Source organism: Neodiprion pinetum, chromosome 1, assembly GCF_021155775.2.
Source record: "Neodiprion pinetum isolate iyNeoPine1 chromosome 1, iyNeoPine1.2, whole genome shotgun sequence".
NCBI classification, from domain to species: domain Eukaryota; kingdom Metazoa; phylum Arthropoda; class Insecta; order Hymenoptera; family Diprionidae; genus Neodiprion; species Neodiprion pinetum.
The window spans coordinates 32,204,863-32,232,285 of record NC_060232.1 but is presented as its reverse complement, the minus strand read 5'-3'; the positions used below and the strand labels follow the sequence as shown (position 1 = coordinate 32,232,285).

At 39.1% G+C, this 27,423-nt stretch overlaps 2 protein-coding genes across 5 annotated transcripts in view; one reads left to right on the top strand and one right to left on the bottom strand.

The window, feature by feature from the left end:
* Positions 1 to 1,278: 1,278 nt before the first annotated feature.
* Positions 1,279 to 27,423, bottom strand: part of for (cGMP-dependent protein kinase for) — a 32,899-nt gene continuing 6,754 nt past the window's right edge. For 2 of the 4 annotated variants that reach the window (XM_046608922.2, XM_046608924.2), the window contains exons 2-10: positions 22,748 to 22,914; positions 8,350 to 8,569; positions 6,546 to 6,609; positions 6,156 to 6,328; positions 5,830 to 5,976; positions 4,543 to 4,989; positions 4,128 to 4,427; positions 3,879 to 3,941; positions 1,279 to 3,792 (exon numbers count right to left, since the gene is read on the bottom strand). In XM_046608922.2, coding sequence (XP_046464878.1) covers positions 3,627 to 3,792; positions 3,879 to 3,941; positions 4,128 to 4,427; positions 4,543 to 4,989; positions 5,830 to 5,976; positions 6,156 to 6,328; positions 6,546 to 6,609; positions 8,350 to 8,569; positions 22,748 to 22,914 — 1,747 coding nt within the window. In that variant the 3' untranslated portion in view covers positions 1,279 to 3,626. Of the gene's footprint in view, positions 3,793 to 3,878; positions 3,942 to 4,127; positions 4,428 to 4,542; positions 4,990 to 5,829; positions 5,977 to 6,155; positions 6,329 to 6,545; positions 6,610 to 8,349; positions 8,570 to 20,727; positions 21,950 to 22,747; positions 22,915 to 27,423 lie in introns of those variants that run through there. The other 2 variants (XM_046608923.2, XM_069136065.1) reach the window with 2 other exon arrangements.
* The window catches only part of Drgx (Dorsal root ganglia homeobox), a 47,516-nt gene continuing 44,285 nt past the window's right edge, over positions 24,193 to 27,423 (top strand). The window contains exon 1 of the mRNA XM_069136099.1: positions 24,193 to 24,212. The gene's annotated coding sequence lies outside the window, so the exon portion shown is untranslated. The remainder of the gene's footprint in view (positions 24,213 to 27,423) is intronic.

The window sequence follows — 27,423 nt, the reverse complement described above, 5'->3', positions numbered from 1 at the left end:
TAATTGTTAACTCTACCTACTGCTTTACACTATTATCAACCTCATCTTGATATTTTTTTTTTGATTTCCAATCACGTTGACTGAAGACTATGGTATACCTATATGTAAAATAGATAATATTCCTTTGATAAAAAAGGAAATTGTCATTTGATTTTGTGTCTAAATTTTACTTTTTCTTACTTTTGATTAGAAAAAAATTTGATTTTAGTTCACACTTTGTAAAATAGATATTATCATTGATATTATACATCAAATCACTTTCAAATGAAAGAGTATTTTGTCACGAGTCAAAGTGCCAATTTTTTTTTTTGTGCTTCAACTGCTTTTTCTTAGAGCTCGCTACTGCTTCCTGTAGAGGGCACCTCGTAGCCCTGGGTACAAACAGACCAAATAGACAAACTGTACTGTACAAACATAAGTTTTCAAATATATGTAATGAAAATTGATAAGTCAGTGTGAATTTATTTCAACGCGAAGATTATTATCGATCTATTGATGCTATCCCAGCCTCTCGAAAGATTCAAACTTGGATAAATATCATACTAGCTGACTAGCTGACTAGAACAAAAATTTCCTCAAAGACGAGCAACATAATTTTTAAGAGGCGTAATTTTATCCAACCAAAAGTGGGCTGTTAATTACCTCTGGGTTGTATGATTGGTCTTCTATGTTTCATATATTGCTAACATTCACTGTGGTGGTCCGACATCTCCCTTACCAATGGCCACTGTATTCTTTTGCTTGCTTGTCTGCAAGTATTGTGTGCTTTCATATTTTTATATCGAGTTACACAAGAATATTATTCATAGTATTTATAGGTAAAGCTGCCCGAATCTGATTCACCAATTTTCTTTCAACTAGTTTAGAGGATTGTTGAACACAAAACTTTTCAGCAAAAATCTATGTTATACAAAAGTTGCAAGGCTTCACAAAATACATCAAGTCGTGGTATTCGATTGACCTTAGTCAAAGCTGCCAATGTCATATTAAAATCGACATGGGATGGTTTTTACCCTTAAAACTGAACCACTGCCTATCAGTATACCAAAATATGTATTAAATATTTTCGACTGGTCTAAAAGTATGCCAGGTTTTAACAAAATTGCTATGTCACGCTAGGGTAACTTTGATTGTTCGACCCCTGACTAACAATAAGCAATAACAGATTGTTTAGCGTATTTTGTAAAATCTAATGCTAATCTTTAAGCGATAAATTAGACATTATGATACGTTATACATAGATACTGATTTCGAATGAAATATTATGTGCCAAAACAGTGGATGGTCGTATTATGAAAACTTTATTTTGTATACATGCGTAATTATTTATAATATATATTTATTCATTTATATTCTCATAGTATTTATAATATGTATTTACATGGTTTTTACTTCAAATAATTATTTAGAATGAAATTACAATAATAAACTATAAAATGATTCAAACAACAAATAATTTAATTTACCTGTGCGTGAGACTTGATGGTATTTTGAAATGATTGTGTGTTTTAATTTCTTAACGGCAGCTCGCGGTACAGATGGCAAGAGAACATTTTAACTTGAGCTAATTTTACGCTTTTCCGTATTTATGTCCGCGCGCGTACATAGTTTTTACAAGTAATCATGGCACTTAGCACACTGGCATGTTTCTGATTTCTATCTTTAGGCAATGAAATGTGGGCGATCGAATTCCAACAATTGTTTTAAATCCTGTTTGCATTGTAAGGAATTATACATAGTTTAAAAAAAAAAAAAAGATCAATTTACAACTTGGGGCATGATTTAAGACTTGATTACAGAAGTGTAGTAATGCACCAATTTTCCGAGTATAGTTAATGAATATTTAAAAAAAAAAAAAAAGACAATTATAGAATTCTAAATTAGCTGCAGTCTGGTCGTATTTAAACTTAGTAAAATTATTCAATTTATTTACAAGAATAAACGATATTAGCATTAACGATGTCATAAAATAACTTTCCATATCTCTCCATCCTGTAACCACTTTTCTTCAAAATATGAATTTTGCAGAAAAGTATATGATTTTAACATGAATTTTTACTACTAAACGAAATGAGTGAAATGAAGAAAAGAAGTGCAAAGTGGAGGGTTCAAGGAAGCAAGTTTACGCATATTTCCAAATCCCACTATCAAACCCAACCTTGTAGCTCAGCCAATAAAGAAATTTGGTAATATTCGAAGATAATTATTATGTTTACATAAACAATAACAATTAAACCCAACAGATTAATGAAACTCTGCACAGCATAGGGCGTATGGACAAATACGCGCAGAAGATTATGACTGTATATATGGCCTCAAATTTATCACTATAGGCCCACTTGTTGATTCCCTGATTAGAGTTACTTTGTAGATATGTTACACATTTTATATACTAATCTATTGAAGTTGGATACCTATTACATTATGAATAATCGCTCAGAACCGAATACTATATTTTTGGGATTCATACATGCGCTAATCTGTAGTTGCTACCCACGATTCTTTCATAATTACTCACAAGTCTTACATATTTATGAATGTAATTTTTTTAAAACAATGACAACAATCCTGATTATTTGTTGAGCGTATCAACGTTTTCCTACTTTCTGGGTGGTAGTCATGAATACGATAAATAAGGAACTGGTTCTTTTCTTAATGACCTTCTTTCTCTAATTCCTTATTGCCGCCTATTTTATGAAGGAACTAATTTGTATATTACAATACAGAAGCAAGCTTCCTAGATATTCATCAGACCGCATAGCTAATTTTTGGCATTTCACCCTGGACTTGTGCTGATATCAAAGTCTTTTCCGCAATCTATCCTTTACTAATATTCAATTGTGTTCTGACTCACTCTCATCCCTGATTGGACACTAGCTGATGACCTACAATCGGGTCTTTGCATGAAAAAATGTTGAAGGCGAATTGAGCAGCGATACCAAAAATGATTGGGTCATTTTTTTTCTTTTTCGATTAAACAATAATTGACGAAAGTACAGCATATATTAAAACTACAACAATATGACATCATCTGTGTTGAAGTATATCTATATATTACGAAATCAGTGAAATTCTATTGCTTTTAACATCCGTAATTACGTTTTTTCGACGAAAAAGAAAAAATACTCATAATACTAAACTTAGACGCATATAAGAATACGACTTTTTTCGAATGCAAATACGCAATTCTCGTAAATATTTATGGACTCTGGTACGGTAGAACTCTTCATAAAAGCTGCCGCCGCAGAGATGTCGCATCAAGTGTGATTGGCATTCAAAATCGATCAATTACGCCATCATCTGCACTTAGTTTAAAAAAAAAAGATACCTAGATCCTTTAGCGTTCTTCAGGAGTTGGCCGCCAAGGAATGGCTATGAGAGAAGTGACTGTGGCAAGTTTTATTCTACCTGATATAGCATTTACGCCAAAGCGATCGAAGTTAATCCGTCCAATTAATTGCTGTTCTTTAGTGTCGAACCCGCCATGAGATATTTGAAAAAATACTCGCGGCAAGTAATCAATAGTTATAATTAATTATAAAAATATACTCTGCCAATCACGCGGTCATCCGAGTGATGGGTAAACAACTGTATAGAGAGCCTTCTGGCTAATAACGGAGTTTGGGTTAGAAATCATTGTCCCATCCAGAAGTGTCATCAAGAGGTGGTGGATCCGAATCTGGTGGATACACATCAAAGTTTGCGGTGTCTATTGCACTGCGAATTCGAGGCATGATTGGTGGCTCCAGTGTTCTTGCTCGCAATCCTTCCCAATTGAAGCCATCGAACCACCTAGTTGATGCGAAAAGTGAATGAAAATTAAAAGAGCAGTGAAAATGGTGATAATTAATTTCGATCTCCATCTTAGAATGACTTACTTATGCTTTTGTATTTCGCTAATGCCACCCTTTTGATATCCAAGGCGTTCCGCAGGATTATCCCTACAAATTGAATCAGTAAGTATATTAATAGCTCTTAGTTTATCTATCATTTTGAATACTCAATTATAATTCAATACGTGAATCACGGCCACAGTTTTCATCGCCGACTCATTACGGAATACGATTTTTTCAACCAACACTAAATATAGTGTGTGCATAATTTATAATATAATTAAAAACTCGTACCTGCACAGTTTTTTTATCAGGGCAGTTGCATTCCGTGTAATAGACCTTGGGAATTCTATGGCATCTATTCCTTTTAATATTATGTTGTAGGTCTTCATGGGATCGGCTCCCGTGAACGGTGGTGTGCCTGTTAAGAGTTCATACATCAGAACTCCAAGGGACCAATAATCTGCACTGATGTCATGTCCTTTGTTGAGAATTACTTCTGGCGCAACATATTCTGGAGTGCCACAGAACGTCCAGGTTTTTTTTCCGTTTTCCAAATGTTTGGCAAAACCGAAGTCTACTAATTTGACATATCTGAAAGAGAAATTGATTCAAGTTAGAAAATTCGGCATAGATAAGCTCACAGCAATTGGACTATGATGTACATACTTTAATGTTCATAAATTGGAAAGAGAGAATATTAATTTACCCCTGGCTATCCAATAAAAGATTTTCAGGCTTGAGATCTCTGTAGATAATATTTCGCGAATGAAGATAATCGAAAGCTTCCACGACACATGCAGTGTAGAATCTGGTAGTGCTATCATCAAAATGTCCTTTGTCCCTTAGTATCGTCCACAATTCTCCTCCAAGACAAGCTTCCATCAGCATGTACAAGTATTTCTTATCTTTGAAGGTTTTGAACAATTTGACGACAAAGTCGCAGTCGGCCTCTCCCATAATTTTTTTTTCAGACATAATGTGCTGTTGCTGACGAGTTTCTACTATTTGTGACTTTTTCATTTGCTTCAAGGCGAACGACCGGCTGTTGTCGCCGGCAATTTGTACCAGTTCTACTCTGCCAAAACCACCAACACCAAGTGTCGCCAACGGACGTAAATCTTGTAACCGCAATTCTCTGAATTCCTCGTTGAGCCTATTTCCACAGGAAAAGAAAAATCGTGTGAAAATATTGAGCACGTTGATCACATTCACGAAAATGGTTACACTTTCATTGCAGACTTTACTTTTACTCAAGTATGCCATTCTCATCTGTACTAGCTCATATAATTATTTCACTATGCAGTACTCTGAACTAGAAATCTCACAAACTAAAGCAAAGGCGTTTACTGAAATCGAGACTCCAGGAAAACTGTAGTAAAAAGTGTCAGTTTCAAGTGTAAAAATTATTAAGAAAAAGAATTCACAACAAACATGCTCCGAGATAACAGCTATCCTGTAAAATAAATTGAGGATATCTTCGTACTGCACAAATTTGTACTAGCCTTTCGTGGTGTAACACGTACCGCGAATGCAAATTTGTACAGAGTAGATGAGAGTTTTTATATTTAGCGATATTATTAGGCCCTATATCCGCATATTCACCATTTTTATAGGATATGATATTGTTAGTCACGACTCTGTTAGCCTAGACTTGGCATCACTGGCAAGAACTAAGGCTAGGAAATAAGCAAAGGTTGGTAGCAGTAGGTTGGAAGATGCTGGACAACAAACAAGTCAAGACACAAGTGCACACAGAGAATAAATTCATCATATTTACCCATTTCACAATCCTTAGAATTAATAGAAAGAAAATATAACACACTTCTTGAGTTAAGCATGAAACAAGGTTTTAATATTGGTTTTTTTATTAATTAGTCATTAAATTGTTTGGTAATTGGTGTAAGGCGTTAACTTTGGCAAGATAATTGCATTTTGAGATGATCATAAACCCATGATTGAATATTATAAATTTTCAAATTTCCGTGATATTTACCTTGTGCGTACTACTTGCTCATCCCTGTATCTAGTTTTAATTTCATCTAAAGAGGAAATCAGTTGCCTGAATGTTTCCTGATCTATAACTAAGCAGCTCACACCATCTGGGTCATCAGCTATAATATTGGCAGTCCTAAGATCATCCCTGGAAAGTAAAACTATCGATCAGTTCCGCATCACGAAACATAGGCCGTGGCGTATTTTTCAGAGAAGAGAACATTTACTTTGGGTAATTTCCAAAAGCCAATCAATTCTGAGGCATAATATTTTTGGAAAAATTCCGTGATCCAGCGGGCATGAAATGATTAAACGGTAACAACTTACCCCTGCAAAGCTTTTTCTCCAAAGAAATCACCCTTGCTCAAGGTTCGAATAAACTTTTCCTCAGTGGTATCAGGTTGTTTAATCGTGACGCGCACCTGTCCCCTACTTATGATAAAGAACGTATCGCCTCTCGCACCCTGTCTGATTATGTAATCTCCGTTATTGTAGAAAGTCTGCAATAAATAACAATTCATATTGTTAAAAAAAACACGGCGTTATCGACGGCCTGGTTATAAAATATGTCTTCAGTTACGTCCAAAACGTGATAATATAACTATATGACGACACAAGGCAAAAGCCATTCCGCTGATTCTACTTCAACTCTGGCAGAGATTGTTATTACTCCCTCATCTTGACCTACAGTTCCAAAATATTGTTCACGATGCTCACCTCTTCTAAAACGTCGGAGATTTTTATGAGGGTTTCTTCGGGCAGGTTTTTGAAGATGGGAACGCTGAAATCAAACAACCATCAATCATTCATTGTTTTAATGATATGTATGCTTATAAAAGTTCTACGTAGGTACATTTACACTTTACATGCTCGCTCACATATGCAAATATACAAAAGAACACACTTTCTTTTCCACATACCGAAAAAATCCCGCTAACTAAGTCGATATGCTATACGATACGCGAGAATCATTATTTTTCATCGCATACAAAGCATTGCATTGAATATCTAGCAAACAACTATTTTGCCCTATTACGTGAAAACGCAGTGACACAAGTTGTTAAGAAAATTTTAAAACGAATGATCAAATCTATAAATCATCTCGTGTATTTTTCGCGTATATGTTATAAACATATTAAAGTGTCTCACGAATATAACCATCATATTTTTTTTCGACCGTTCCATTGCTTCACTAATGACCGTCTAATTATGGATCTGAGTATTTTTATTTCTGTTGGGAATTTAGGTACAAAACGTTCTTGAATTGAATTAAGAAAATTGAGACGTTAAAAAAGAAATAAGTAGCCATATCAAATAATACTTATATTATTCCCGTCCTTTTCAGATTCTGCAGTCTATACGTATTACTGAGACTTGAATAATTTATATATTCGATGCTATTTTGCCCAAGTATGGCACTTTTGAGATTTCACATTAATTCCCTTACACATTTTCGTAATAAAAATATCGCGCAACTAGCACCGTATCGTGGTCATACCTTATTAAAATCGCTAAATAAGAAAAATAAAAAAAATAAAAATCGATGTTTATTCACAAGAAGCTCAATCTATACAATATAGATTCGCAAAGTGACACGTGTGTGTAGACTAAGGAATGATATAAAACACGAAAAGGAAATTAAAAAGAGGCTTCAATGTCGGCAAGATAAAAGATAGAAGTAAAAATAACAAAAAGATTTCCGAGTATTTCAGGAGTGCGTTGACTCTCAATCGAAGTTGGCCGTCTGACAAAGCAGTCAGGTGAAAAGGTAAAATTTGTAAACGGCAGAGTGATGAGGCTGCAGATCATTTGCGCTATTTATACAGCTGGCTCACCCTATCTATATAACATACACGTATCCGTACTATCTCAAAGAGCTTGCCCGTCCCCAATTTATTATTTTCAGCATGTCAAATCGCCGATCCAGACCCCGTGACTCTGCCATTTTTTGAGTAGCAGTGTGTATGTGTGTTGGGGGGGTAATGTTTGTATGTGGGTATACCAAATTTGCGGGTGGTGTTCTATTTTAAAATCCATTCAATCGTTTTGGTATCCTTTCAACGGATTGCGCAATCGAAAAATAACCTGAATTTCAGTAAACATTCCTGCGTTTATACAGGGGTGCAAAGCTTCTCGCGTTTTCTGGCTGCCGCGTAAATCTGTCAACTCAATCCAAGTTATAATCTAATCCATCTAATGGATGTTATTTATATAGTATACGTAAATACTTTTTGCCATTTTCGTATTTACTATTATTCTCATGGGAAGAATAAGCCATATATAATATATACATTAGACTCGAATGTAAATTCAACAACGTTTTGCACTATCAACTTGAGGACAATAATTGTTCATTGTAACACAAGTGTATCTATTTAGGCCAATAAATTAACCGATGAAAGAATCACCGCTTTGATAACAACTGGTTTTATTAAGTAAATTTACCGATGTCACGGTGCTTCACTTGATTCTAATTCAACAAAGTCTGAGACGGGAACGTGTGTATATAATAAGAAATTACCTCTTGAGGAAGTCGGTGTATTCGGTTTGACGAGAAAGTCCAGTCCTCATCATGATAGTCTGGAAGCATTGACGATCAATGGCCCACAATTGGCAGTCCGTCGCGGCTGTTATGGTGGCTGTTCTTTTACAATTGTATAAAATTGCCAATTCACCGAGAACTTTAACCGGCGCCAGCGTACTGAGGTATTTCCCATCTCTTGACACCTCGACCTTACCCTCTGGAAAAAAACAAAATTTCAATCCGAAATTAAAAGGTAATAAATAAATCATACACAGTTTAACTATAGTCAGGCAAGGATTTATGAAAATTTCCAAATCCGTGTCACTTTCCTTTGTCAATTTCGTTTTATCCGCCTGCAAGTACAACGTGATACAAAACATACCACTTCATTAATTATTCAATTGTATTATACAGTCAAGTTTTCTCATTTTTTATCGTTAGCGCAGGAACTCAATTTCACTATCCTTTTCAATTCTTTATATACGTACCTAGTATAGCGATAAATCCGTTATAAAATAGTATACACCGATTGTTATTACAGGATATGTTTGCCGTGAAGAAAACGTTTCAAAGTGTTCCGAGAAATAGATAACTGCTTACGTTTGAAGCCAATCGTGTGTCAACAAATAAGCGTGTGTGTATGTGTGTGTGTGTGTGTGTAATTATAGTTGCAGCCCGAGCATGATATACAAAGCTGGATACGTATATAATTTATATACCTTCCACGTATAATAAAACATTGGCAGCCGCTGCCGCGATGAAAGTAAGACCAAACTCTATTCTTTTTTTCACTCCTTCCTTCATTGCACGCACGTGTTCTGTGAACTAACTCGTAGTCGCAAGAACTACCACTCGCGGTAGATAGATTATACGTACCTGTATACATGCGCGCTGTATTAGGTAACGCGAAATTGGGTAACTCGAAATCGCGGCGAATGCCGGCTCAACGATTTAACAGAGATTTCTTATCGTGCCACTTTCAAATTGCTCGCCTCAATTTTATAAGCAAATTTCGTAAACTGGAACGAGGATAACAACAAAAAAAAATGTATTATACATTTGACAAATTTGTGCAACGTGCACCTCTCGTGAAGGCAATTTCATGAGCAGATCGCTGTAATCGTTAGTAATTCAACAAATGGAACAAAATGGACCAATTCTCGCATATTCGAGGATTTCAAAAAAGAAGTTGACCTATTCACTGTAGTTCACCAGGCGAAGAAGAAGACCTGATACGGAGAGTTTACAGTTGACAAAATCACTGTACTTGGTGATTCAAGGCTTGTCACTGTTCTGAAACATCTACAAGATAAACTTGTTGCAACAAATCATTGTATGCATTCGATTGATGTGTCATTTACTAATTATCTCCGAATTTGCGCCGATGTGTGATGGAATAAAATTCAAATACAGTGCCGCGGTATTAGTCCTACTATACGACGTAAGCCTGGTTTAATTTTTCTAAAAGTATCCACAAATCGCCAAGCAACAATTAACAGCCTATGAATAGGACCTATCGAAACCATTCGAGAACCGCGAAGATAAGCGGCAGAGTGGATGTACAGCAATAAGGCGCACCGTGAGGTAGGTCTGGGATTTGAAAGCCGGGCTGGTTGGAAGTGAAGGCAATAACCGCGGTAAGAAGAAGAAGGACCAGCTATTTAGACGCGAGGAGGAAGAAAACAGGGTACGGGGGGAGAGGAGGGGAAAAGGAAGAGAGAGAAAAAGAGAGAGAATGTTATCAAAAGAACCGGAGCTGTAATATGAAGTTTTCCCTATACGTGGTTACCGGCCAACGAAAGGAAAGTAGGTATAAAAAGAAGAAAACAAAAATGAAGACGCGGTTGTTAAGCGGTGAAGAAGCCGGAGATAAAGGGTCGGCTAAATGGAACCCTTTATACGTGTGATGCCTTTCAAGCTGTGCAAACACGCAGCGAAGTTACGATGCCTGTGGAAAATAAACAACCTATAACCAACGTTTTATAATGCTCGTTGGTACACATAGGATATAAGTTTTTGGAGCGGTCGAGCAGTTTTAAGCAAGTATAGCTACTTTTTACTCGCCTCGCGTAAAATATGATACGTTTGCACCGCCGGTGACGACGACGCCTGTTATATCGTATTATGGTGGTTAACGAGTAACAATTTCAAGTTGAACAGTTGTAAATTTTGCGATATTAATTATTACGTCTACCGACTGCGTGTCGATGTACGCCCATAGAAGCTGGCGAACGGAAGCGATGAAGTAAATTTATGCGGTCTTTTCCTGACTTTCCCGACTTTCTAAGTTTGTGACATCCGTGAGTTGATTCTCAAATGGACGAACTATAGAAATTCAACAACGATGTCTTTCAGTTCTGTATAATAATCTGCATAATTTACCGACGAGATATTACTAGATTCTACCTATAAATTATAAGGAAACACGCGCTCTTTCGATTGAACAATACCCATCGAGGAATTGTACGCATATTTATATATATCTATATATAAGTCAGCAGTGTCATGAACGTTTATCGAATATGACAAGAGAATATACGACGCACGTTGACCACTATCGTTAAACTATGAACCATCCCTCGTCTGGCGTTGATACGAAATTTATTGAATACACGCACGACAGCCGTCCGAAACAATTTCGTCAAGACCCCCCTGCTACATATAATAAAGATGGAGAGCAAGATCGAGGGCAATACAATTGTTACTAAGTGAAGTTATATTATGCAATAGAAATCAACGCTACAAGTTTGGTTATTTATTTATTCATTTTTTATCTGTACAAATTTCTCGATTATTTGCGACGCGTATTAGTAACATTTATGCATATACCTATATCCCAAGTGATTAATATACTTTCGCGGCATGTAAGAAGTATGTATGGTACGTTACTTACACGGAAAAAACGTGTTGACACATGTACAAGGATTAAGAAAAAGTTATTACGGACTCCAGCTTGCCAGCGATACCGTCTACGATACTATGTACTATGTACTATATACGAGTATGCATGCAAATAAGATAGTTAGATTCAAGCGATGTCATTCCCAAATATTGTTTCAACTTTATTTGATACCTCAGGCTGTTCAGTTTCGTTCGTTTCGTGTACACAAATGTTAATGATAATAATAATAACACGGGCTCACAAATAAAAGTGTGTTGTGCCGGTGTCGAGATCCATCATTCCTTATGTATTTCGACCTTTTTGGTTATTGTGAGATTTATTGTTATATACGACATACATGTGCAAATATAGATGAGGTTGTATGAAAAAAAAATGTTCTCCTTTTTTAAAGTGGAGTAATCGCGATAACGACGATGACAACAAAAATAATAACGAACCGAAGGTCGTTTATCAGAATCAACTATAAATCCAATTCTTTTCCCAGTTTTATAAACAAAGATGGAAGTTTGCTGTGATCTGGACACAAGTCTATCAAATCTATTGGTTATCATTTATCAAACGTTATACTTTATTTCATAGGATTTTATTCATTCCCTACTTTCAACTATCGGATTTTAATTATATGGTGTCGATCAATCTTTAGAGTTTAAACTCAGTCTCCGCGAATAGAATAACTTCAATTTAAGTAATTTTCATCTGCTCTTGAACCGACGAATAAATCACGTTTGCAATATTCTGTAACTAAACGTATACGTAATTTCAGGTTATGTTTGAGGAATTTTTATTACATCCTGACCAAATATATTCTTATACATGTCAAGCTGCGATGACTAACAAAACGTTTTCCTCTTTATGACAGCTGTATAATAAGCGTCGTATACGTCATAAAATTCTTACAAACTTTATCGACTCATTGCTCGATATGGCTTTTGGACGTAATAAGTTCTGGCACTCGAGTCAAGCGGCTTCCGCCCAGTTTCCCGGACCGGAACAATTCTCGGAAGTTGAACAACTCCTTGACTAGAATCGCGTTTATAATTATCAGTGATCCAGCGCGAAGCTTTCGCAATGATAAAGTCAATTAATTTACTCGTTAATTGGCATTTGCGAATATTTATCAACCGAATTCACCGTCCGGGGTGATATACACATATTTTACATATATGTATAGTAAGTCAAGTAAACATTTCGAATATCATGAACGGGGAATATGGGTTATATACATCCATATATGTAGTATACCTACATTCGACCTGACACGCATTTCTAAACACATACATTACCAGAGAATGACCTCCTATTCGAGGTCCATCGTCAAAGTCATAAGCTGCGAGTAAAATAAAAAAAAAAAAAAAGAAAATGTAAAGATACGACGACTTTGCTAAACGAATCTATAAAACGGTGACCGAGATGCGTTGAAACGTTGAATGCGACCGGCGTGATGCGGAGGCTTGTTAATTTTATCCCGTGGTCAGTTTAATCATCCAATTGAAACGGACTTGGATTGCCGTAGCAGATTATTTTCAAGAATCTGTATTATACCTATAGAAGTGCGACGAAGAATCTCAAAAGGAGGATTTGCGTAGGTGTCGTATTACGGTCTCAATTTTATTCAACCGGATTACGAGATGAGCTCTCAAGATTGCATACTATGCGTTATATGCATAGTGCAAGTTCTCGGATCTTGCGGATTCACCGTACATGTACGAAGAGAGAGAGAGAGAGAGAGAGAGAGAGAGAGAGAGAGAGAGAGAGAGAGAGAGAGAGAGAGAGAGAGAGAGAGAGGAGGGAGGGAGGGAGGGAGGGAGGGAGGGAGGGAGGGAGGGAGGGAGGGAGGGAGGGAGGGAGGGAGGGAGGGAGGGAGGGAGGGAGGGAGGGAGGGAGGGAGGGAGGGAGGGAGGGAGGGAGGGAGGGAGGGAGGGAGGGAGGGAGGGAGGGAGGGAGGGAGGGAGGGAGAGAGAGAGAGAGAGAGAGAGAGAGAGAGAGAGAGAGAGAGAGAGAGAGAGAGAGAGAGAGAGAGAGAGTTGCCATCTTCGATGACATCACGGGAAGAAAACTAGGCCAAGATAACCGAGCTCCAGTTTCTTTCTAGCGGTTCACTTCCATAGCACAGCTACAGCAACTTACAATATAGAATAGAATTACAAATACACAGCACATACCCAGCGAAGGATCTCGCGTACTTACATATGTAGGTTGGCATTTATCTATAACATTGGCGCTCATCGCTGCATAACGCCTGCCAGTTTATATATTAATAAAAACATTGCAAGAACGTTCTATTGAATAGATATTACGAAAACCGAGACGACGAATTTTAAGCATGAAATTAACTGTCTACTGGACTTGACCTGTGATGAAGAATTGTATCGCGTAACGCAATTGTTAACCAAACCTTTGTTCCCCAAACTGCGACTGCACGATTGAGTGAGTCAGAAGGTTTTTCGCGCTTCCTGAACGGATTCCAAAATGAGGTTTTGCCAATATTATACGGGAGAGGGGATTACATGCGGACGTAACCTTTGGGAGAAAATTTTTGCGCCAGTGAGGGGAAGTCCGAGGTCTCATTCCTTATAGGTGGTGCTCTGTTACATAGGTGCCTAACTATTTATCATCGGTTAACGTGTATTGTTCGCAAGGACTGCTTTCACTTCCTTGCGTTCTTCGGGGGCCGATCGGCACGTCGAGAGCCCGTTTCGTGCGATTCATCGTCTCCTCATATTTCGCAAATGTGTTCAGACCGCGGTGAACGCTAAAAATATAATCTACTTGGACGGTATGACTTTTCGTATAATTTTCATCGGGTTATTTATCGATTTAATTTCTTATTCGGTGTCTCTGGTGAATATTAAGATGATTTTCATCGGTTAGATATCTATTTTCATGCAGCAAATATATATAATCCATGCATGCACGATGTCCCAATTCTTTGGAATTTGTTGATCTTCTTTTAGGTTATATACAGCATATCGTAGAGCGAGGTATTATAACTTTTTTTGTACAGGCAAACATCGACTTTCGCTGTGTCATCGTATATATAATACGATAAATTCCGAGGAGAGACGGAAGGGTTCGTTGCGCACACGACGCGGTGTAACGCGTTGAATGAAAAAATTATCACACTGTGGCTAGTGTGCTTAATAAAAACCTCGAATTACGTCATATTACACATATACACATATTGCGCCTTATTAAAATTATTTAATTTTATAGCGTGGCAATCGATTTGTACCGTTCTTTTTTTCATTACAACTGCATATTTCATAATCTTGCTGTACCATCTCGTACATCTACGTAAAGGTTTAAATATATACGTGCGTGTGTGTATATAAACGTTACAAGTTTCATCAATCAAGTAGGTATATTTATAGAACAACAAACACAATTGACAATCGTGTAAAACGGCGGGATGGTAAAATAATTCGCAATTAATACGTCGACGTGTATAAACGTCGCGGCTGGCAAGTGTATCGACATTCAAGATAGATTTTAGTAGGTCGTAAACGTCAACGGCTGATTCACAATCGCGCGGGGATAAATTTTGTAGCATTAAAATAGATATATATATATATATATATATATATATATATATAAATATATATATAACGGAAAAGATTCGAGAGAAGATGAATGAATAGTAAATAGTATTTATAGTATTAATAGAAAAATCTTTTTCCTATCCCGCGTTATTTATCGTACCGTCGCTAATTAAGGGTATATTTTAACGGTGGCACGGTAAAACGGTTCAAGTGCCAGCATTAAGATTTTTCAGAAGAGCATGAAAATTGTTCCAAAATTTGATTAATTAATAAAAATAATAATAAAGTACTTCTTAGAGATTTTCATGCTCTTTCAAGTGGCCTAAGCCCCGATTCAGTCTAGCAATCGACTTCAAAGAAAATGACTGCTGAAAATCGATTTTCTTCGTACCAGTGTAAGTGCAGGGGTTCGTGCCAACGTTTTTCTTTTTTTTTACTTTAGATGCGGATTAAAATGATTGGATGCCAAATAATAAACTCTATCACGCCAATTAGCTCAAAGATCAACCGTAACGGTTACAATTGATACTTATTTATTTTTCTACCCCAAATTAGTTTTCTACCCCAAATTAGTTGCGAGAACTTTGAACTAGCTGCTCATACCGATAAGGCGGAAAGTTTATCAATCACACAATATATAGTCGTGTGTAAAGACAGAAGGTGCATTCAATTATTCTTTAATAAAATTCATAAAACCCAATGTATGGTGGTCACAGTATAAAATACACTGCTGCTGGATTTCGTCGAAATAAACGATCAGAGCCGTTACAAGGCAAGAGCGATATAAAGAAAAAAAACGTGCATAATTGCAATGTACGGATGCGCGTTGTAGGTATAACTATAAATTATATAAACTGCTGCTGCAGGGTTATGAGTGGGTAAAAATTACCCATAACACCTCTATCCATACACAATATTTGCACATAGGTATATATATGTGTAGTGAAATCGCGCAACCTTGGTGAAAGGTTACCAGAACCGCGATGATTCTCAGCCTAGCTATTGCCACCTACATTTGCGTAGACTCGACGATTAGCCGATGCCGCGTCAAGATTTTCTGCAGGATCGTTGAAACCTGATTTGTTTTTAATGGCGAATCGATGCACGCGACTTCGCGGTGTTCAAACCACGTGTATAACGCAGGCTTCTCTTCTCCGCCACGTCGAGAGGTGTATAAATGTGTACGTGCATACAGATTATAACCGAACTGAAATTAACTCGTAATTTAATACCGTTCGAGAGCTGGAGCTCCCTGAGATATAATAAGACACTTCACGCGTTCTCCTTGCTCCGTTGCAGAGAGTCAAGCTGGCCATTGTCTGTCCGGCTTGTATCGTGTTTCATAATAACTTTAGCTGTGCAATGCCCAAGAGCTGTAATGCGACTATATTATCGCGTCACGATTCGATTGTGCTGGGATAATTTTATTTTATTTATTTATTTATTTTTTCAATCTTTTTTTCCTTTGGCAGAAAGTAGTTATTTCTGTTCTACAGGTAACAAGCCGCGAAAAGAAAGAAAATATATTTCTTTCACAGCTATCCTGCAATGTTAAAATGCGGTGCTGAAGCGGTAGCTGTATATAATTATACGTCATCGTTCGAAGTATATTGCAAAACACGAGAGTGTGATGCACGGAAAGTTTATGTGTAAGGTAGGTACGTCCGTATTGCAGCGGTGGCAAAAACTAAGCAACAGCAATTCTGCCTGCTGCGAAAATCGATTAGTTTTTTTTTTTTCCAACTCTTACACGAATACAGAATGTGTTAAGAACCGCGTTGCTTTTTTGTTCCCCGAGAGAGGTGAGCAACATTCTTTCGAAGACTGAATCGACGAAAAAGTCACGCTTCGGTTTGGTTAGACGGAAATTTGACTATCGCATATATCACTAAAACTGGCCTCGCGATTAGAGGCGATAATCAATCGTGATGAATATTGGACACATCGATCCGTTGCCTGTAAGATGTGCGTGCATACTTTATACCGCAGCAGAAAATCAGAATATTATAAGGATGAATAAATTTACTGTAAATTTAACCGCAACACGACCGAATTTACTTATACACGTATGTCGTATATGATAGTTTATTATTTACATACACGCGACGAGTATGTATAATCACATTGACGCAAATATATACAACATTCGTGAACATAAATAATACAACCGGTCTGAATAAAAAAAAAAAAAAAAGGAAGAAGAAAAAACAAATGGCAAACGTTTAACCGCTAATTTCGGCAATCGTTAATGAATTTTTTTTTACTCCCGCGCACAGACGAAAACAGCTAATAATAAATACGTGACTGCGTTCACCTGCAGCGATTCTGGTGGGACAAATCAGCGGTTCAAGGTTTTTAATAGCGACTGGTTTCGACGCTGCATGGCGCGATTCTACCAAGGATATACTTTACAGACATATACGCCCATTCGTAAGAGACGGATTTAGTTGCAATCAGTCACATCTGGTTATCTTCTCGATCTCACACTCTACCGGAAGATATGTTTTCCCGAGTTAAGCGTGTCGGCGAGCTAAACGCCTGCACTAGGTACCAACTATAAAACCACTAATTGTAAGTAAGTGTATACGATGAATGTACGTAACGTGTACGGTGTATTACGGAGCAACGTAACGCGAACGATGACGAATAAAGACAGTCGGTTGATCATACCATGTAACTATTAGTCGAACCCCCCGTTGAAAAAAAACTAATCGATTTGTTTCTTCATGCCTAGCCTCTTTCTCTCGATATTTTTTTCCTCTCTCCGATATCACGTGCATAACGTAACGGTCAGATACCAACGGCCTGCAAATCATTCGATTTTTCGCACTCCGACTATCGTACTTATATATTACACGAACGATATGCCATGCATCGTTCTCTTTCGGCTCGCTCGCTTCGTTTCAAAGCCGGAGGCGACACGCCTGACGAATATAAACGCGGTGGTAGACCCGTTGTCCGGCAAATTCAATTGTTCTCTGGAGCCGTCGAACTGGTTACCAGAGAGAGAGAGGGAGAGAGAGAGAGAAAGAGAGAGCTGGAGAAGGAAAAAGCGACAGAGAAAGAAAGAAGCGAAGTCCAGATTGGAGATTGGAGAGCAAGGGCTCGTATCCATACCTCAGCGTTTATCCTACAAGCTCCTCCATGCGACAAAGTCGGGAGTAATCTGACCCGTCTAGATCTCGAGTGACGCCTGCGCCTCATCGTCGTCGACGATATAAGTTAACTTGATATCTGACGTTTTTTTTTTTTTTTTGTCAATATTATTTTTATTCTTATTTTCAGATCGGTTCAGAACGCTGACAGCTCCGCAAGTTTGCAGGGATATTATTATATATGAGTTACGGGCGCCGGTTTGAAAGATTTATCGAATAACCTCGTGGGTACAGGATCTGGATATATATCGCCCTAGATATTGTGCAATTTATCGATAGCCGTGATCTAGGGAACATATAACGTTGTTTCGTTTTCTTTTTTTTTTTTACAATTTTTTTCTCATTTTATTCGTGGTTTTTCATCCAACCGAATACTCTAATCATGCATTCTGATACGGAGTGTTTTTAAAAAGAGTAGCTGAAATGTCTGATCATTAAAAAAATAGATACGACGTCTGAATGATAGGAATTTTGCTAGCTTCGGTCCCAAATACTTTGTTAGAATTGCGTCTATACGATGGACTGTACATCGTACAATCCGGCAAGTCAGATTCGTATTGTACAGAAATAACTGAGGCGGGAAAAAAAAGCAAGACATCGAATTTACAAAGTAGAGTTATCTTCTTGCGACACCGAGTATAATTATCACGCTTATCTCTAACCCAAAGAACTTTTCTAAAGACCAGAATAAAACTCGAGCAACGCTGAACCTGATTTCTTTCCGAGAATGCATATAATTATAATCTCTAACTAGACTGGTGGAATTACGTCATTGCTTCATTTTTTCCATGCAGGAAATACGTGATCTGCGACGCCGTATCATTTTAGGTAGAACGATCTTTCTTTATCCGACAAAACAACGTGGAACGAGTATACAAAAAAAAACCCTAAGAAGCTTGCGAAACTGGTAAAACTGTATGGTATAAAAGAAAACAAAAAAAAAAAATATAAAAATATGGAACGTATCTTACTCGACAGATAACGTAGATGCGGTGCAGAAACAAAAAGTCTGGAACGATCTTGTCTAACATATGACGTAGATTCTGTGTTACATGAAAGTTTTGGCTACGGTCGTTTTGCGTATATGTGAGAACGATTACAAAGTCGTGACCCTGCGGCGAAAGAGGGTTACGAGAAAAGGAAGATGAAAATTTTTCAAGTACGCTCCAATTATCCGGGTACGCCTTGGCTCTGCAGGATGTTGAAGAACCGTAGACAGCCTGGCATGACGACGAAGTAACGTATATAATACGTGTAACCGAACAAAGAGTTCGCCGCTTGCATGTAACACACGGCTTGTGACCGACTTTATGATACCGTTGAACCCGCGTTGTTACGGTTCGTACAAAGAGTTGAAAACTTTAAAAGACAAGGTATCGGGGTATAAAAGTTGAGGTTGAGTGCCTCTTAATACTCGGGATGAAAAGGAAAAAGCAAAAACAGTGAGAAGACGAAGGAGGGGGGAAAGATGAAGACCCAGTTTGAGTCGGGTCATGGGCCGGAAGTGGCTACACGTTTCGAAAGAAACTTCATCAAATTTCCATTTCCTGTTTTCGAAACATAATTGACGCGCTTCTGACGATATGAATTATTTTGACCACACGTCGCGTCCTTCTCCCGCAACTGCAATTTCGATGTATTTTGTAACCCGCAGCGTTTTCCGCGTACGTGATGCCAAGAACATCTCAGTCACGTTTTGAGTACGTCGATATCGTGAGAATCACATTCGCGGGAGGCGAATTCATCGTTATTTGAAATCGATTATACTTGAATAAATAATAAACAGAGGAATTGATAAAGTATACCTGCACAGGATGTCAACTTTCGATTTCAAAACTTTCATACACCTTTCTACATATGCAAGACCGAAAGTTAAGAATGACCAATGCATATAACAAGTCATCTCTAAACAAGCGAAAATCTGCAAATGATCGTAAAATTCGAACGACTACACGAATTCTGAGACTTTAAAACGAGTTGGTATAGTTGAAAAAAAAAAACCGTCAACCGGTTTCAAGGTATGAATTTTTCTCGCGAGGAAGGCGATTTATTGAAAGATGATCCGTGAACTTTGGTCTTTAGGTGAGTCGATTTTTTTTGTATCTCTTCCAAGTTTCTTCTGGAAGACGACAGATATTTCACGAATCTTTTTGGACTACACAAAAATGTATGTTCCATACGTATTGCACTTGCGAATAAGAAGCGAGTATATTTTTCTACATACTGTTTCACACTTATTATACTTAATATTGGGGAATTCTTCCTACTTTCACCGCCAGTAATATTATTTTAGGTACCAACGACCTTGCCTAAACGGTAAGACAGATATATGTAGTATACCCGCAGTTTGGAATAAACTTGACTATTCATCGACTATAATATAGAAATTTTCACAAATCAACCTATAAAATCGTCGAGTTGCTTTCCGATTTCACCTTGTACAATATTTCCCGCTCTCTACCGATCGACTGATAGATTTATATCCGCGTAGATTTATCGAGTGAAAATCATTGATCCCAAGATCGAAAAACTCTCCGTGTCTTCTCCGAAGTTTTTTCCTTAAAATTCTTCGCTCATGTTCTATTTGACAAACACGTAATCGGAGGATCTTAAACTCGACGCGGGATGATAAAATTGAAATTGGCACTAGGCCAGCCCGTCTCCCATCCCGTCATCGTCGCCGTCGTATAACGTGTATCCCCGTCCAAGCAAACTTCATCGTGATCCACGATTATTACTACTACCATTAAAGATTACGGCCCGTCCCGTTCCCCGATACCTTCGCGTTCCTGATGGGGTCGTCTTCTCGCAGGAGGAGCACCGGTCCGTCTTCTCCTTGCGTAGGTGTGAACAGGCACGATAAGTCTGGGCCTAGGAATCAAGAATCCGCCCTGACCGTTCCCGTTCCCGTTCCCGCTCCCATTCGTCCTGGTCCCCTTGCCCTGACCATTGTCCGAAGCGTCGCTGTCGGTGGTGAGCTCGCTGCTCGACTTGGGCGAACGATGCTGTTCAGGAGATGCGGAATCGCCGTCAAGAACGCCTTCGAGCTGGGATATCACCTTGGCGTACGGTTGCCTAATATCCCCCTCGGAATTGCGTGTCACCGACGAATTCCTCGAGGTGTTAGTCCAGTTAACACCGCACTCTCGCCAGCTGGCTTCGTACAGCAATTCCATGGCGCGGCCTCGAGTCGCATCCGGGTCCAGAAGCAGCTCCGGGTCCTCGAGGACGGCGCGACCCGGGTAATTTCGGACCTTCATGTTCGGCGTGGGTTGCGCCAACCTCTCTTCCAAAAGCTCGTATCACGGTGTCGGATGGTACCCGAATCACCAGCGACTCGTGCCGGGCGGTGAAATCCGGTTGCGTCCCGACAGCCGCCTTACACCAGTATCGTCCAAGTTCCTTTGTTATTCGCGAGGTCCACTGTCGTGCAAGCTGCAAGAGCGCGAACGGCCGAAGCAAGGCTCGTTGGCTCCGGAGGTCGTAGGCGGTTACAGTCAAGCAGTCAGGCAGGCGAAAAGGAGCGAACAAACCACCGACTAGCGGTACATCAAGATGTGGGAGGAATACGCGGTGCACAAAAGACGGTCATTCAAAATTCAGCTGTGATATACCGTTCTACCTGCAGTGATCGGTCGACGAGTAAACGTCATCCGCACGACCTTTGACGCCCGAGCAGCGCGAACGCGATTACGAACCTGCGGACGACCCAGAGATCACACGATTTACACACGATCGACGACCAAGGATGATTTCACTTTCGATTTACTCGGTAACAACTAGGAAAGAAACGTATCTCGTCTCACCACGCGGTGTTTACGCGACCTCGGAACTCGATTTCACTGAAAATCGTCGACGACGACGACGACGACGATGCCGACGTTGACTTACACTCCGCGTCAGCCGTCACCCGTCGGTCTGGCAAGGACAACGAGCTGCAAGTTGTGCCATGCCGGACATGGTGTAGGCCCTCTCGGCACGTATAGACTTCACTGACAGAGGGACCCGGGGCTGGTGAAAACTACGCCCGCGAAGACCCACTCTGCCCCGCGTACCCTCTCCAGCCACCACTGGGCCGGCTATTCACCAGCTCCCACTGCTGCTCTACTCGCCGCTCGCTAACGCGAGAGAAAGGACAGCGGTTCTCATTCAGCGAGTTGGATTTACTTCGACATCCGCTGGTAACCACATGTTCGCGTCTATGTACGTACAAATCCGTTGCTCCGCCCGCAGTCTTCGGTCTCACGGTCGTTTTCCGCATCGATACGAGAGCTTCGCCTGTTATTCCCGCAGGTAAGCTCCGTCGCATTGTGCCTGCGCATTTCTCGCGCTGCCCAGGTATATAATAGTGATAACAACAACAATAATAATAACGAAACCAGCGAGCGAATCCTTAATTTGCCTGCACACGCGGTATCGTGTATAAGCATACACCCGCATCTTTGTACGATTAAGAAGTGCTCAACCCTTCGAAGGGTCACTCTGTTTGTTCGTTATTTTGAATACGACAGATTCATTTTCAAAATCGAGATCACCGAACGTGCATAAACGAAAGATGCGAGTATACATGTTTGTACGTATAATGTAGGTAGCGTGAATTTACTTGGCGAGAGGAGAAAAGATTGTGATAACCTATACTGCACTGCAGCGATGGTTTCAAGGTTTCCGAATAAATGTAGGTATTGCGAGAACCGTGCGACGACTGCACTTACAGTTCCTTTCTCTTTCCATGACGTTGAAAGTGACACTGATCGTATAGATATGGATTTTACAGTTAGCGTCACGACTTGATAACTCACCTTCCATGACGAAGACGATGGAACCGACATCACCTTCGCGTATGATTACCGATCCAGCCGGAAATGTAACGGGGTACATGCAGTCAACGATCTCCCGGATCTGGGTGAGCTCCAAATTCTTCATGAAGTCATTGTCTAAAATCGCAGCCTTGATCAGCTCGCGTGACCTTGATGGTAAAAAGAATGGAAAAACATCAAGATATTACTTGTGATAATTAAATTATATTCTATGGATATTATACTTGTACAGGTATTACCGTTGGTATATCTCGTCTCTTGATAATCTTTACAATACGATCTGTATACGCCGTATCAGATTCATCGTTCCATATCATTTCATAGTGAGCAATTAAAGAATACGATAATGTGTGGTAATATGTACAGGTAAAGGTGTAACTAATATCATCCCGAAACTCCGGTATTGTATGGACAATTTTTTTTAAACAAGTGCGGTTGTAAAACTCCAGTTTACTACTAACAATCACGAATGATTGCCACTGCGGGAGAAACGGCATCACGTTTAATCACTACCTAATTCTCAAAGTTTTTAGGAACTCCGTACAGACGGCACGCTTGGCTAGAGATTATTTAACAGTGTGTGCGTGGCTTACATCTAACCACGATGAGTTACAATATGTATGTCCTTTACATAACACTGTTCATCCACGAAAGACGAAACAAATTGATCGAGTGAAAGAATTGAGGTTACATTTCGATAATTTAAAACATGAAACCTCCAGTCGGTTTTCATCATATTCGAGAAAAACTTTCAAAGCTTGAACTTATTGAAATCCATAAAACTTTTCATCAATTCTTGACGCATTGTAATTTGGAGGTTTATAATTACGTACGTGATTCCACATATCATCAGCTACACAAAGATTGGGAATATAAAAAGCACTTTCTATGCTCAACGAAGTCGGAACTAGACAGTCCTCAAAATTTTGTTCACATATTTCTGTACTATCGTATCTTCCAGCAGCAAGACAGGGTTTCTAAAGCTTTTGATAATTGAACTTGGCGATTTGATAAAAATAACTTCAACAACTTCAATAATTTCAATACCATACTTTGATAACTGGAATGAAAAAATGTGTAAACATAATGCAACAAAGATTGCAGAACGTGTTCTAACATCGTCTTACACCTGCTTCACGGAAGACCTGTTAATACAGCGAGTCCTTTTTTATTCTCCGTTCGTTTCCTTTTCTCCCCACCATTAAGGTACCTGTAGTAAGCCCCCCGGTTACCGGCAACCTTCAACTCCCTACAGACACCGAAATTGAGAGGATTGAGAGCCATAAAAAGCCGGCGTATCACCGGCATTGCTAGTCGCGCAACGCGCTCTGCGCACCAGCTGTAACGCACCAGGTAGTGGGGCCCACGGATTTCAGTCGAACGTGGCGTAAGGGGGGCCCGACGATACGGACTCGGTTGAATAGACGCTGCCGAGCTTTTGCCGTAAGTAAGTAAGTGAGTAAGTAAATAAATATACAGGTAAGTAAGTAAATCTATAATCAATCGCACCGTTACCAAAGAATCGGCGTCCTTGCAAGGACGCTTTGTGACCACCTGTTCGAACAATCTTGTTGAAACGAAGCAAACGAAACTGTTTAATTCGCGACGATCGATGCGTGATGCAAATGCATTACACGCCTGCATTGTCGTGTGATGATCGTGCTCACCGAATCGAACGAATTATCCTGCTCTAGCAGTGAAAGTCGAAGAGTGAAAATCAAAGTATAATGCACGCCATGCAGTCTGTTTATATACAGCTTGCAGCCTATTGACGCGAATTTATTATGCGAATATAATTGGTTAATGTACGGGGTGGAGGTACCTACATGTCGTTAGCGATCTCGATACCTCGGACCGATTTTCAAGACTCTCATCGTTACAGTAAAGTAGCGTCTCTTTAATTATCGCGATCCGCATAATTAATTGGCAAGGATTAAAGTAGCGAACTCGCATACATCCCGATCTGCGTATGATAAGCGGCGATGAATTCGCAACATCTAACGAAAGTTGCGGGGTTTATTCATGACTCAAGCGGCGCTAATCGGTATCTTACCTAATTACTTTCTCTTTTCTAGTACAAGGAATTGGAGATATTTTTATGAAAACTGTATTATTTTCTACAGTTTTGTCATTTCTTTTTTTCCGTCAACACTTTATTTAGAAAACCAAATCGAACTACCGTTTGCAGAGTTCCTTGCAGTCTGTTTCAGGGACATAATGCGAGGCGTTGATACTGTAAGATACCCGACACGCTTTATCGAGAACAATAAACTCGTTTCTGGAGATTTCAGATAGTTGAAAAATTTTCACACCACGTCCTTGAATCTCTTGCCTGACCTGAACTCTCTATAATATTATACGCAAAGCGGAGAGAAATTAATATTGTAATTATGAGAGCCCTATGCATGCACAGTACGCTATAAACCGAATCAGGGTATACGTGAGAATTGTTTCGAAACTCGAGTCCTGCGTATACATATATCATTGCATTTTTCATGAACCTACGGACATATATAATAATACAAGTACGCGGTCATTCGCGATGTTGAGAAACTGGATGACGATGGATATATACGGATACGTAATTTATGTTTCTGCGGTTATCGCTCAACGATCTCTTGCGCGGCAATTTTGCGTTTCTCTAGCATACTCTGGTTAATTTTAGACGCTTATCATTGCCCGGAAAGAATAAACCACTATACGTTATGTGAGTGTGTTCACGTATGTATAAAACTACGGATATATGCCAGGAATAAACACAGCGATCTCTCCAGATTAAATGAATAAACAAGCAGTTTCAATATTTTTTTTCACCGTATCAAATTTCGCGCGGAGCTGCAATTTAGACGGAACACCGACCACGAAGAGTTTCGATGATCGGCGTACAATCTACATATAATACCGGGCGATTGTAATCTAGCTTGATACAGGAAAAAAGAAAAAAAAAAAGAAAAATAACGAAGAAAAGAAATGAGAGGATCCCAGCCGCAATATAATTTTACGTGATTTTAAACAAAGACCTGCGCATAAATCTACACGAGTCCAACGGGAATGTATTAATCCAGCAAGCCAACACCTAACGGAAGGTTTCTAAAAAAAATAAAAAAATAATCTGAGTTTCTTCTAGACACGCCACTCGTAGGTATTATTGCATTGCGAGTATCTCATATTTGTCGTATACGCGCCACCGTGTGAACGCAATAAGTTGCGGTTATTATACCCTTGGTAGTACAGCCGAATTAATTAGCATCACAATTAAAAAAGTTGCGTAATCTGCACTTCGAAGTGTTTTATTTTTTATAAATTTCGATTATTTCCCATTACGCGATTAAGTTTCGAGAACAGTAAAAACGAAATTCCATCATCGCCATCGTTCTAACAATTTCTGATCTGTAACGGCTTTTTTATACAGATATTATCATGGAATAAGTGAGCATTTCTCCATAGACAAAAGTACGATCCGGAGATTACTTCTTGCGCAAGTCTACGATGTTCTGTGAAAATGTCGATCAAGAAAGCTTTTGTCATACAGCCTTTAAGATTTTAATGATTTGGATTTTCATTAATCACCAAATAATTGCTAGTAAAAAATTTCCAATTTGTTGGCAAAAATGTAGACCCTACATGAGATCTCCCCCTTCTCTCCGTTACATCCACCTGTACATAAAATACATTCGCTTATAATAAAAACGATAGAGCGCGATGGCGTCACAGATCATTCGCGAAATCCATGTGCGTTGAGTTGACGTGATTTTCACATTTAATAGTCCTTAAATGGACTCCGCACAGATACACTTGCTCGTTAATATATTACGCCATCGGAGATACTCGGAATAGCTATATATATATATATATTCATGCCTGTATACTTGTAGAGATACTCGTGTTAGCAGCCTTGAAGAGCCTGCGGTGAAGTGTCTACGAGCGAATAGAACCGCTTAAGATGAAGAAAGAATAAGACGAAAAAAAAGAAATCACATATAAATAGGTATGTTATTATGCCCGCGAAACGCTCGGTTGGTTGGTCGCATGCTTCAAGTATTATTTACGAATTTTTGAATTTCATTTTTGCTTTTAAATGTAGCTATGCAAGTGTTCCTGGCTCTCAGTATCGTCATCGTTATACTATCGTCATTGCATACCAGACATTTGTAAAAAAAAAATTGTTAGATCTCATGAATATGAAGAAAAAATGTATTATACATATAAATATTTACACATAATTCATTATAACCAAATATCGGCGAGAGTATGGGTACTGTGCGGATAATATTCGCGTTTAGTATTCGCATTGTGCGGTGTATACGTCAACGGAAGCGCCGCAAAAACGGATATGTTAGGGGCACAGAGACGTCGTCTGCGTCAGCAGGCCGCGTTATCCCGTTTCGAAAGAGTTTCCGCAGGGTCGCATTTGTATGCAACTCCGATAACCTCGAGCATAACGAGCAAAATACGCGATTGTGTGAATTTCCGAGAAGAAAGGCCGCCGTCCGCGGCATCGAAGCGATTTGATAAAGGGCCAAGGAATACATACGTAGATAAACGATAGACACGGTTTGAACAGAGCGACAAATTGCAGGGATCTCGTATACCGGCTGCCGGCATTGTCACTGCGACGATTTGAAAACGTGATCGGTCAAAAACCGGCGCTTTCGGGC